We start from the raw sequence: 13,995 nt of genomic DNA, 5'->3' as shown, positions 1-13,995 counted from the left end.
GAACAGGACAGAGATGTGTGTAATGGTTTTGGTCATAAGAAAGAGAACAAAGGCAGAACAGATGACCAGGAGGTGGAGGATGAAGATGGAGGAGTGTTGTGAGGAGTTTAAGGATAAACTGAGACATGAAGTGGGTGGAACAGCTGATAGACGACTGGGAAACAACAGCAAAAGGAAACAGAGAGACAGGTAGGATGGAAACAGGTGAGTCACCTGGAAGGAGGAGGGAAGAGGAGGACATTGGGTGGAGTGAAGGACAGGAAAGAATTCAGAGGAAGAAGAAGGACAGAGGAGTGGAGGAAGTAGACAGGAGTCCAAGGGAATACAGCAGAAGGTCGAGGGAAGAGGTGGAGACCAGACGGAAGGAATAGGATGAGTTGGACAATGAGGACAGACAGAAGGAGGAATATGGATTAGACAGACAGAGGGATGGATATGGACAGATGGAAAACCGGTTAGAAGGGTGGAAGACAGACATGGACATGGGAGAAGATGGAAGGAAAACAGAGGAATCCATGAAGAACAGTAGAGGGAGGGAAGGATGGAAGAGGAGGACACTGTCAAACAGGAAGTAGAAAAGACTGGTGGGACGTCCTGTAGGTCCTGAGAACAAACCAGTGGACGAGTGGAAGAGTCTAAAGGGATGACCATGGAGTTTTAAAGTAGACCAATGGTTGACCAACCTGTGGCTCCGGACCTGGATGAGACCCTTCCATCCCTCTGCTACATCCCCTGTGGCTTTGGAAAATAATAAAGTATTTAATTTAAATGTATTTTATTCTGGTTTGTTAGTTTTTTAAAATGTAATTCTAAAATTGAAGATTATGGTGATCTTACAACATTAAAATAAAACACGTTTAATATTTTGTTGCTCAAAATATGTGTCATAAACGTCATCACAAATAACAAAAACCCAAATGTTGTGAGACATTTTCAGAACAAACACATAGCCTTTTCTAAAAAATATCCAGATAGAGATGAAAGATAAAAGGCATTTCGGAATGGATGACAAAAGTCGATCTGAGCAAAAATCATTTCAAGAAGTGAACAAAATCTGCAAATTCAATTCCATGTGCAAGTTTTGTGGCAGCTCAGGAAATAGTCAGGCACAGAAAGCCATTCACAGATGGACAATTTATTAAAGAATCATTCATTAAGAATTCAGAACATCTATTCTTGGGCATCAAAAACAAGAGTGAAATTGTACAGAAAATCAGAGATATGCCTCTCTGCAAAGACTGTAAAAGACAACCATAAAAATGGCACAAAACATCACAAGACATCAAATTTAAGACATCAGTTCAGCCGTGGTGTACTCATTCACCTGTGATGAGTCCAAAGACAAAAATGATAAAGAATAAATAGTGCCGTTCTGCCAATATATGAACTCTGCTCGGCCACACGAGGAAATTGAGTTGATACCAATAAAAGGCCAAATACGGGGGGAGGATATCTGTGTCTTGGATTATTGAAGAGCCAAAGACATAAACACCACCCACTGGCTGTCAGTGGATACTGATGTTGCTCAGTATGACAGGAGCGACAGAAGGGTTTTGTGGCTTCAAGGTCAGGGTTAACCCTAACCCCGAACAAGCAGAATGCTGCTGACAGTTCATTGCATCCTGCCTCAAGAGGCATTGGGCACTCAAATATTTCCTGCATTTGCTGCATTTGCAGGTGCAAGTCAACTTGAGATGAGATGGAACTGTCCGACATAGCCAACAGTGACATATGGGCAGGGTGCAATTTGTTAGGGGGGATGGAGGGATCAACCCCCCCTCTGGTTTTTACATCCCTACTTCTGCTGCATGAATTTCATCCTTGGGGGTACGACCCCAATGATTAAAAAGCAATTGAAATAACTGGCAGGTTGTGACTGACTTTTCTTACACATATAGCCTACATTTTTGGCATTAACTTTCACCAGAACCGAACTGTCGGAAGCACTACAGCACATTGTGATAGAGTTGGTCTGCCATAGTAAACGGCAGTGTGCACGGAGCCCGGTGACAGCTCAGGGTTTGAGCCGTTCATCACAGATGCGCACATATCTTTGGCTGATGCAGTGAGCGTGGACATCACAGTATGGTGGGACACTGGGGCTAAACATTCATTCATTGCTCAGTCAGTGTTGCCTTTTTCATCTGATTCTGAGACTGGTGATTTTGTGGTTACGCAGGGAATGGAACTTAGACCAAACTATAGTTTGGTCTACTGACCTGCCACCACCTGTTGTTGTAGCCAAACCTCAAACTATAGAAGTGTCCTGCTAGAGCTCTGTTGACCTCAGTCCAGTCTGCGCAGTGATGCACACAAAGTAAAATTATGTCTGATCCTGTTGCAATAACTAATGTTGATAAGGCATTGATTGATCTGGTTTCACTGTGTGGTCTGTGTCCATCTGTGTGGACCAGTGGATTAAAACGCAGAAATCAGGCACGTCTCTGGCTGCGTTATGGGACCAGGTTGTGCCACATGACCAAATGGGATTGGCTCAGGGTTATTTTGTTGATGATGAGTTGTTAATTGGTAAGTGGATGTGAAGGTGATTTAGTGGGCGAAGCTGTATTTCAGGTTGTGGTTCCTGCTGAGTTTAGAGCCAAAGTGTTGAATACAGCACGTGGACATTTTGGGGTGCGTAAAACCTATCTGCATATCCTTAAACACTTGCATTAAAGATGAATGTTCAACTATTTGACATGTAATAAGGCCTACTGTTAACTTAAAAAAGAATTAGGCCTGTTCATTACTTGTTCTTTCATGAAAGAAATACCCCAAAAAATGGCCATCTCTGACACCTGTGTGAACATGAAACTATATGCTGCTGTTGGAGTCCTGTTGATCTCTGGATCCACATATGTATGTGAGCACGGACCTATTGCACAAAACAAGGATAAGGGATTAAGCCGGAATATGTGTGTTATCCTAGCTCAATTTATCCATGATCTGGAAGCACAAAAGTGGGAGAGTGGAAAACAGAATGTGTTATGACATAAGTTACCATGGAAATTTATTCTGTGAAGCTAGCCTGCTCCAGAACCGGCTAAATTCCAGGATCTACTTAATCTCATCACTTATCTCAGTCAGCAGTCACCACAAATGAAAACCAATAGTTATTCCACTGCTCACTACACAATGGAATCACATTCAGCTAGACCCACTGTCAGTATTTAAACATTTGGGATCATGAATTTAAAGTGAGCGTGAAGTTGGTTCCATAAATGGAATCGGTTACAAGAACAGAAAATGGAACTGGTTCCATTAACAGAACCAGTTCCTTTTAAGGATCCAGTTCCATTTTCGGTTCTCATAGCTGGTTCCATTTACGGATCCAGTTCCGTTTACGGAACCAGTTCCATTTAAGGATCTCGGAACCAGTTCTGTTTAAGGAACCAGTTCCGTTTAAGGATCATGGACCTAGTTTGGTTTACAGAATTCAGAACCAAATCATGGTCTGACCTCCAAGCCTCGCTTAGCGCCCTTAATGCCCCAGCTCCTGTGAGGCTGGGAGGTGCTCTAAACCGCACTGAACCAGGACACCAAGCCGCCTCTCCACGGACCTCAGATCTAGTTCTGAGTAATTCGCTCCATCAGGTCCGAGCCATAAATTTAATACACATTTACCCTTCTCTGCTGTTTATATTTTCTGTAATACTGGCAAATGTAATTTTGTTTGACTTCATTAATGTGAACCCCAACTCCCACATTGCCGTGTCATGCCCTGCAGGAAGCCGTGCTCCAGGCTCCAAACGGTGGCTCCTGTTGGGCTTGCAGACCATTGCACTAAGCGGCTGTAACCCGGTACACCAAGCCGCAGTACGGACCTCCAAGCTCCAAGCTCCAGGCTACCAGCTATGTTTAACTTAAATGGACCTTGGAAGACCAGTTCCATGCTGGTTCTGAATAAGCTTTCTTGGATCTGCTTATTCGGAACCAGTTCCGTGTACAGAACCATCACAGCTCATTTCAGAACATTCCACCTGTATGTGGATACAAGATTTCCTGACAGGTCGGCTGCAGACAGTAAGAGTTGGAACCAGCTACTCATCCCCTGTAGCTCTGAATACCGGTGCACCTCAGGGCTGCTGTCTGAGTCCTCTGCTGTACAGTTTGTACACACATGACTGTGTGGCCATACATCCTGGAAACAGCACTGTGAAATTTGCGGACAACACAACAGTCATTGGACTCAGAACTGACAACAATGAGACAGCTTACAGGGATGAGGTGGGAAACCTGATCAGGTGGTGTCACCAAAATAACTTGTCTTTTAATGTGGAAAAAACCAAGGAACTCATAATTGACTTCAGAACCAAAAAGGAAGTACATTCTCCTGTTTACATAAACAACACTGCTGTCGAAATTGTCAGTAACTTCAAGTTCTTAGGCATCCACATTTCTGATTCACTGTCCTGGTCTCCTCACATCAGCAGCATCATCAAAAAAGCACACCAGAGACTGTTCTTTCTGAGATTTCTAAAAAAAAATATGGTTTGTCAACAAAACCACTCATCAATTTCTATCGCAGCACAATAGAGAGCCTTCTGACTGGCAGTATACTGGTATGGTTTGGGAACATTACATCACACGACCACACCCTCCTGATCAGAACAGTAAAATCGGCATCAAAAATCATGGGAGTACCATTACTACCATCGCTATGGGACATCTACACAAAACGCAGCAGGAAAAAGGCACTAGGCATCATACAGGACACAAGTCATCTCGCACACAGACTTTTTAATTATCTACCGTCAGGGAAATGGTTACAAAGTATCAAAACCCGGACTACTCGCTTCAAAAACAGTTTTTTTTCCTCAGGCTACACGGCTGCTGAACAGCAGCTCAGCTAGGAGGTAGCTGGGAACCTGCAGCCAGACTTTCAGTTTTTATAACTGTATTTATTTATTTAGTGTTTTTATTTTACAGTAGGAGGGCTAGGGCTATTTATTGTTAAGTATTTTTTAGTGTTGCTGTGATTGTTATTGTTATTTGGTTGTTATTTATTTTTTAATATTGGGTGGAGAGACAGCCAGGGCAAACTGTGTTTCATTGCCATGGTACTTGTATCTGAGCGCACATGACAAATAAACTTGAAACTTGAGAACTTGAAACTTGACATTGTACCTGTTCTGCTGCCTGACTAGATTTTGAGCATAGTTTTGGGTCATTGTCTTGTTGAAATTCCAGTCCTGGTATAACTTAAACTTTGTGACTGATTCTTGTACATTATTCACAAGAATCTGCTGATATTGAGTGGAGTCCATGTGACCCTCAACTTTAACAAGATTCCCAGTACTGGCACTGGCCACACAGCTCCACAGCATGATGGAACCTCCATCACATTTTGCTGCGGGTAGCAACATGCTGTGTTCTTTCGCTGCCATGCATACCGCCCCTTGTTATGACCAAATAACTGTAACATTTGTTTTATCAGTCTATTCCAAAATGAAGCTGGCTTGTCCAAATGTGATTTTGCCACCTCTGTGGCATGTATGCAGAAAAGGCTTCTTCCGCATCACTCTCCCATATAGCTTCTTGTGCAAAGTGCTCTGAATTGTTGAACGATGCACAGTGACATCATCTACAGCATGATGATGTTGTCGGTCTTTGGAGGTGGTCTGTGGGTTGTCTGTGACCGTCACCATCCCTCGCCTTTGCCTCTCCGATATTTTTCTTGGCCTGCCACTTTTGGCGTTAACAGGAACTGTGCCTGTGGTTGTCCATTTCCTCATTATGTTCCTGACAGTGGAAACTGACAGCTGAAATCTCTTTTTGTAGCCTTCCCCTAAACCATAATGTTGAACAATCTTTTTTTTTTCAGGTCATTTGAGAGTTGTTATGATGCTCCCATGTTGCTACTCTGCAGTGCAGAGTCAAAGAGAAGAACAACTTGCAATTGGCTACCTGTGTTCCTATTAACTAGTGCTAAGTAGTTACAGGTATTCAAATCAACAAAATGACAAGGGTGCCCACATTTTTTGCAAAGCCTATTTTTCACATCTGATTTAATTTCATACAACTTAATACTGCTACTCTAAAAATCTTTGTCTGGACAATACCCCAGTGTTAAGCTTTTATGACAAGATGAATGGCATGCCACTGTGATAATTTTCTGTGAAGACAGAGCAAATTAAAATGCAGCGTCAGAGGGGTGCCTAAACATTTTCATACCACTGTATATGCAGTGGTATCTTCAATTTAGATGTCAAAAGGGTTTTGAGGCTTTGTTTTCTTTGGGAAATAGGTCCAAATGGTTCTTTGAGTGTTTAGGGTTTCTGACCCCTGAACTAGATTGTCCAATAGGATGTTGGATCAGGAGGACATGCCTGAGGCTCTGGGCCCCTTCTTGTTTCCACGGTGATGGACGTGTTCTTACCCACCTGGGCGATATTGTGTCTCAGGTCCTCTACCAGAGGCCTGGGATCCTGATCACTACCACTATCTTCTCGTGTTTATTGACCACCACTATGTCAGGCTGATTGGCCATCACCATGTTGTCTGGATCTGGTCCCACAGGATCTTGACCTGTATTTTTTCAGTCAGCTTTGGTTCATCAATGGGGGCCATCTTCTTGATTTATTCTTGAAGGAGTGTTGTTTCCTCCTGGACAGTAGCTCTGACACTTACTAGTCCTCAGCTCCCCTCCTTTCGCTTTGTGTACAGCCTCAGGATGCTTGACTTAGGGTGAAACCCTCCATGCATGGAGGGTTTCCTTTTCTTGATAACAGTGGCTTGTATCTCTTCCAGTGGCCAGGATATTATGCCAGTGGGGTATCTGATTACTGGCAGGGCAGAGGTGTTGATGGCCTGGATGTTATTTTTTTACCATTCAGCTAATTTTTCAAGAACTCTGTGGGTATTCGGCTGTGGCTGACCTCTGTGCTGCCTCCTCATGATTGCCATTTGCCTGTGGGATCCCAAGGTAGTTGTAACTGTCCTGCATATCTGCAATGTTCCCTTCAGTTCAGCTGTTCAACTGTTCTGTTCAACCCCTTTAGTTGTGATCACTTTTCCTCTTCTAGATACCATCCACCCACATTTATCCAGTCCAAATGACATCCCGATGTCTTTGCTGTATATCGGAATAAGGTGAACCAGGGAGTCGATGCCACGCTCATTCTTGGCATACAGCTTGACGTCATCCATGTAGACGACGTTGCTGATGGTTGTTCCACTTCAGAACCGGTATCCAAAGCTACTTTTTATGAGGATCTGGCTGAGGGAGTTTAGGATTAGGGGTGGGAATTGATAGGATTTTATCAATACCAGTGCCCTTGTCGATTCTGCTTACCAGTCCAATTCCTTATCAATTTTCTATTCAATTCCTGAGTGTTTTTTTTGTTGTTGTTTTTTTGAGTGGAGAAAAAAAGTAGTTTGACAGGTCGTAGTGGAGCTTGTTTGACCATTTTCCGTATGAAATCATTCACAATGTCACACATATACAGGTTGGGGAAGCAAAATTTACAATGAACATTTAGTTGTTTTTTCTCAGCAGGCACTATGTCAATTGTTTTGAAACCAAACATATATTGATGTCATAATCATACCTAACACTATTATCCATACCTTTTCAGAAACTTTTGCCCATATGAGTAATCAGGAAAGCAAACGTCAAAGAGTGTGTGATTTGCTGAATGCACTCGTCACACCAAAGGAGATTTCAAAAATAGTTGGAGTGTCCATAAAGACTGTTTATAATGTAAAGAAGAGAATCACTATGAGCAAAACTATTACGAGAAAGTCTGGAAGTGGAGGAAGCAACAAAAAACGTACCAAAGCTTTTATTAAAGCTCTCAAATCCAAAATCCTAAAGGATCCAACCAAATCCATGAGAAAAATGGCAATTGAACTTGAGGTAGACAACAACACCGTTAGAAATGCAATAAAATATGATTTGAAGATTTAAATTCTCATGACTTTCAATAAACTAATTGGTCATACACTGTCTTTCAATCCCTGCCTCAAAATATTGTAAATTTTGCTTCCCCACCCTGTACACCATTGTACATACATAAACAGAAAGTGAAACACAATCATATTTTCCTGAACTGTTTAATGAACAAATGTAAATATTCTGTAAGAATGATGATTTTAAAACATGTTAGGGTGATATGATACAGACTGGTCAGTGGTTCACTCCTGGTGAGTGATAGACAAATCACAACAGTGGCATATGGTCAAGTTAGTCTGGAGGTCAGTCACTGGATTTCTTTTTAATTTCCTTCAGTTCATAAAGCCTCCTCTCCTTTTGTTTTATCCAGATATCAAGTGCTTTTGTAAAGTTGAAGCTCACTCGCCTGGGCCCCATTTTTACTCACATGAGTTTGTCCTGGGTATCTATATTGAGATGGTTTCTCTGCCGGGTGAAGATCTGAAGCAGCGGGGGCCGGGGAGGGGTAAAAAAATTCACAACAGTGTTACGGCCTGTGTGAGTGTGTGTGTGTGTGTGTGTGAGAGAGAGAGAGAGAGAGAGAGAGACAGAGAGAGAGAGAAGAGAAAGATGCAGGTACGCATGGACCACACTTCTAACCATGTGCTAAATGGCTGGCTTACAGGAAAATTCAAACAGACATTTTTATTGACCACTTGTGGGGAAAAAATGATCGTAAATTTTGTTTTATCTTTGCGTTTTCTGGGACTCATTTGTTCATATTTTTGTGTCTTTTTCTAATAGCGCCTAGGACACAGGACGCGGGGGTAGATGAAACACTGTGTACCACAACGCGATGTAGGGAAAACGAGGAAACATTATCATTAAGAAGAATTGATAATGCTGGAGGTGTACTATTCCGATAGAATTAATCATTTGGAACAGGTTCTAAGTCAGAACTGATTTTCGATTCCCACCCCTATTTAGGACTATGCAGAACAGCAGGGGGGACAGAGCATCTTCTTGGTATATGCTGCATTTGATGCTCACCTGGTCAAGTGGCTTTGAGTTGGCCTCCAGAGTCATGTTCCATAGCCTCATTGAGTTCTGGCTGAACTCTCTTGGTGTCCCGTTTATGTTATACAGCTTTAGGCACTCCAGTGTCCATGTATGTGGCATTGAGTCATAGGCTTTTGTGTAGCCAATCCAGGCTGGTGCCCCATTGACTTACAGGTTGGTGTTCCTCATCTTACAGTCTCAGGCAATTGCTGTGTCAACCAGTAGCTCGTGCTTGGCTCCTCTGGTGCTGTTCCTACTCATCTTAGCCGCTATGATGCCTGATAGGAGCTTCCATGTGGTGCGGAGGCAGGTTATAGGCCAGTAGTTGGATGGTGGTGTTCCCTTCTGGGGGTCATGAGGACTGTTGACTTCATTTTGGACATTACAGTCACTTTGATACTCTCCCAGTATTGCTCAGTCTAAGCCCTGGGCGGGACTGTTGTTACCTTGTTACCCTGTCACTGAGAGTAGGTTAGTAGTAGTGGGTTTATTGTCTTGTTTATACCTAAGACTGCTAAGCTAAGCACATCAGAGTCGAGGTGTACCCAGTCTCATTTTCAAGTTTTGGGTTTGGGTCATCCTGGCTCCCTCTTGCTGTAGTATCTTTGTACTTTGTGTGTGGTACGTTATACCTCATCAATTTAAAGCTGTGATAGTAACTTCTTATTTTTGACATTTGAACACTGAACAAGTGTCTGTTTCTTAGTCAGTGGATGTAGATTTGGGTTTTTGGAAACTCCCATCCATCCCACATTTTCTGCATAGATCCCCTGTCACTGGCTCTGGTACCATAGTTCTGGTACCATAGTAGTTCTGGTGCTGTAGCTCCATCAGTGTTATGTTCTGCTCTATGATTGTCTTGTTCCAGTTGCTACTTGAACATGAGGATGTCTTGGCTCCCCAACACCTGATGTGGACTTTGTTGTCGGTATGGCCAACATGGATGTTATTTTTCATGCCCAGACCCAGATTCCAACCTCAGTGTCCCACACAACAGACAGTAGTGTGACTGACTGTATATTTAAACCGTGTTCTCAGCTACGTGGTTGGTCTTGTGTCTCCTTTGGGTCCTCTACCAGACGCCTGGGACCCTAAGGGTTCTGTTCAGAACCTTAGCTTTACCTGGGACTGTGCTTTTCTGGATGGAGATCTTACATGGTGTTTCTGGCAGAGTCAGTGTAAAAAAACACTAGACAAGGCAGTTTCTGTGCCTGTTCTATGCATGGTGCCAGTTTATTTATTTAGCCCTTGAGAACAATATGATTTTCAGTCCCAATTATAAACTGCGGCAGTTGAGGCCTTCTTAACATTACTAGGTCATTGGTTCCAGTTCTGTGCTGCATATAACCTGCTTTTTCTACTCCTTTTGTTTTTAAACAGTAACAGATTTGTGATCTCATATCAGTCCGATGTCCAGATAAAGGCTTAAAAATATATTACAAATTGGAATGACACAACACCTTAAATCATATTCTGCAATAAGTGTTTTTGAAATTTATATAAAATAATTGTATCTGATGAAAGAGTCTGTAAAGGCCCTCTGTGCCATCTGTGTCTGCAGGCTGAGTGCGTGTTCATGGGTCCAAATATGGTGTCGTGTGTGTGCGCTGAGGGTTGGAGCGGTGACGGTAAAGTGTGTGTGGAGATCAACAACTGTCAGATGGATGGTCGAGGAGGCTGCAGCATCAACGCCAACTGTATCCACATCGGACCGGCACAGGTCACATGACACCTCTATCTTTAGTTTTACTCTGGACTTTGGTTTTATTTATTTTCACATCTGGGCCTACTCTGGCCTAATCTGCTCTGCAATAACAATGCAATATTTATTCAATATTTATCAAAATATAAATTTACTATTTATTAGGCCTGTAACGGTACACAAAATTTTCGGTTTGGTACATTTTCGGTTTTGAAAGCCACGGTTCGGTGTTTTTAGGTTCGGTACGGGAAGAAAGAAAACCCCTAAAAATGTTGTCAAGGCATTTATGAATTTTTGAATCTTTTTCCCCCAAGTTTTGGAGACAATAGAATATAGAAAAACAGGAATCATATAATTCTACTGGTATAAATCAAATAGGAAATAAAATGAATAAAATATTACTAAATGTATTTCAAACATTAGTAACAACATTAACAAGAGGGCAAACTCCTATTCTCTTTTAACAAACTGAAGAGCAACATTGACAACAAAATTAACCAAATTATTTATTTTAGGACAGCTCACAAACTGTTTAGGCCACTTTTTGTATTTGTGTGTGTGTGTGTGTGTGTGTGTGTGTGTGTGTGTGTGTAGGTGTGTGTGTGTGTGTGTGTGTGTGTGTGTGTGAGATAGAGAGACAGACAGACAGAGAGAGTAAGTGTAAGTGTTTGAGAACTACTGTAGTTCATAGGGGCCAAACAACGTTTGTCTTATCTTCTCTTTCCCCGTTGTTGTCTTTCACCGGGAACCCAAAGTGATCCCAAATGGGACTGTAATGATGGCGGAGGGTCTTCAATCTCTTCCTTCCAGGTTGACATCATATTTGTTGTTTTTTTAACCTTATGGCAGCTGCTATTTCATATTTCGGGTCAATGTGCGCTCCTTCAATATGTCCGTGTGGAACTTGCACGGATTTAAAGTTCCGCATCAAACAACATCTTTCGTTCCTTTTTCTCAACATACTGTGCAGTTTAGGTATAGCTGTATACCGAACCGAACAGATGCGTACTGAAACGGTTTCACTTCGGTATGTGTACCGTTACAGGCCTATTATTTATATTTAGAACTGGTCCATACATATACCCACTGTTAATATTGTTACATAGATATACATACTGTTTCAATAATACTTGTTGTTAATATTGTTAATATTGTTCATATACATATTGTCGCATCCTGTTAGTACTGTAAATTTTCATCTATTCATATTTTGTCCATTTTTATTTTTATTCTACATAGCTCCATTTTTATGTTTCTTCTTAAATTTGTAAAATTTATCTTATTTTTGATCTTATATATTTTAGTTTTTGTAATTTTATATTCACTCTATTCTTATTTCTGTAGTACTGGTGTTTTATTCATAGTGTTGCGCTGACAAGAGTAGCACAATGACAATAAATTCTATTCTATTCTATTCTATTCTATTCTATTCTATTCTATTCTATTCTATTCTATTCTATTCTATTCTATTCTACAGGGTGTCCCATAGGTCTCCATACATAGGAGACATAATACATATGGTTCTAACATGTATTTCTTTATATTTCTTCTTTATAGTTCTTCAGCAGTGGAGGACACACACTGAAATGTGTTCCCGACAAAATGGCAGTCATATAGAGCATATTATATAAATAAAAATGGTTTATGTCAAGAAACGTTTATTTTTCCTCTGTATGGAGACTTATGGGACACCCTGTATTCTATTCTACTGTCATATGGAAATATGTATTCCACCATACCATATTCAACAGAAATACGTTTATTTTTTATTAAATATCAAACTTTCTCTTTTAAAAAGACCTTTGAAAAATCAATCAGAAAAAAATAAAAAAGTAACATATGGGCTAAAATATGTGCCACCAGAAACTTAATTTGAATCACATAATTTGAATTTGTCTTGTTTAATTTGAGTCATTGCATTGAAAAACTGAATCTGAATAGTATAATCGGAAATTGAATTTATTAGTTTGGAACTGAAGTCCAATAAACTTGAAATTGAATGTAAGATTATGAAATTTAGCTCAGTTTCTCTGAAATTACATTTGATCTTCACTGAAAATTCAACTCTATATATTTCCACGTTCAGTTTTCAAAATTTGATTTCAGTTTACTGTGACAGACATATGTGTAATTAAGGAAGAGTAATCAAGCACAGATGCACAGGACTCCTCTTTGGCCAATCAGCATCTACATTTTTGAGCACATAATAATCGTCATTTGTTGCCACCTGCCATGAAGCGGAGGAATCAATCTATCAATCAGTCGAATTTTATTTATATAGCGTCAAATCATTACATGACACTTTACATATAGAACTGGTTGAAACCAGTCTCTCAAGCCTTTTTACAGAACTAAACAGAATCCTCCAAGAGCAAACACTTCTGACTGCTGACAGTGGTGAGGAAAAACTTCCTTTTAACAGGCAGAAACCTGGAGCAGACCCTGACTCCTGGAGGATACTCATCTGCCTTGACCAGTTGGGATTAAAGAGAGAGGGTAAAGGAAGAGAAAAAGAGTGAGAGAGAGAGAGAGAGAGAGAGAGAGAGAGAGAGAGAGAGAGAGAGAGAGAGAGACTGGGGGAAAAGGGGGGAAGTAGGGGGAGACACATGGATACAATAGATGCACAGCAAACTGAACTTGAACTATTAAAAAGTAGAACAGCTGGTGCTAGTCTAATTACCAATAGCTAGAACAAATGTCCATAACTGTTAATACTATTACTACAAGTACAAGTGTTAACAGTGGATATATTACTACTGTAACTGTTAGTACAAATGATAGAAACCTCTACCATCTATATAACTACTACTAGGAAGAAGTGCTTGACCCATAGACTGGCTTGATGGTCCATGTATTTTTTAGTAATTGGATTTTCTTTCCAGAAACAAAAGACAAACTAGTGGTTAACTGATTTTTGTTTTAAAATAGAATAATTAAATCTGAATTTCAAGGCATTTTTCTTTTTCAGTGTCAAACCAGATGAACCAAATTTAAAAAAAAAAATGATTGATTCCCGTTTTCTCTTTCTAATAACAAAAAATAAAGTTACTACCTGACAAATGGAAAAATGGACCAGAAACACCAGTTTTTTTCATTTTCTGAGACCTGATGTTGTCATTTTCAAGGATAGTGCTAATGCCTAGGTCACAAAGATTCTTACGAATGATGGATTCGTTCATATGAAATCTGGAGTTCGTAGACATTAGTGTAGGGAGCATTAGTTTCTTACGGCCGTCTTATGGCCGTACGGCACCCCTGTGTAGGAAGCGTAAGATGTAGGAAGCTTAAGATCTTCCTACCCATTTAGAAGGAAGATCTTACACTTTTTTGAAATATTTAGATCAGTATATAAACAGTGGCC

At 40.7% G+C, this 13,995-nt stretch overlaps 1 protein-coding gene across 3 annotated transcripts in view; it reads left to right on the top strand.

Annotated features, from left to right (window-relative positions):
* stab1 (stabilin 1) overlaps positions 1-13,995 on the top strand; it is a 327,280-nt gene that overhangs the window by 136,458 nt on the left and 176,827 nt on the right. For all 3 annotated transcript variants that reach the window (XM_030133489.1, XM_030133487.1, XM_030133488.1), the window contains one exon: positions 10,494-10,652. In XM_030133489.1, the coding sequence (XP_029989349.1) occupies positions 10,494-10,652 (159 nt within the window). The remainder of the gene's footprint in view (positions 1-10,493; positions 10,653-13,995) is intronic.

This window comes from Sphaeramia orbicularis, chromosome 5, assembly GCF_902148855.1.
Source record: "Sphaeramia orbicularis chromosome 5, fSphaOr1.1, whole genome shotgun sequence".
Lineage (NCBI taxonomy): Eukaryota > Metazoa > Chordata > Actinopteri > Kurtiformes > Apogonidae > Sphaeramia > Sphaeramia orbicularis.
Note: the sequence above shows the minus strand (reverse complement) of the source record. Positions and strands in the feature narration are given on the sequence as shown.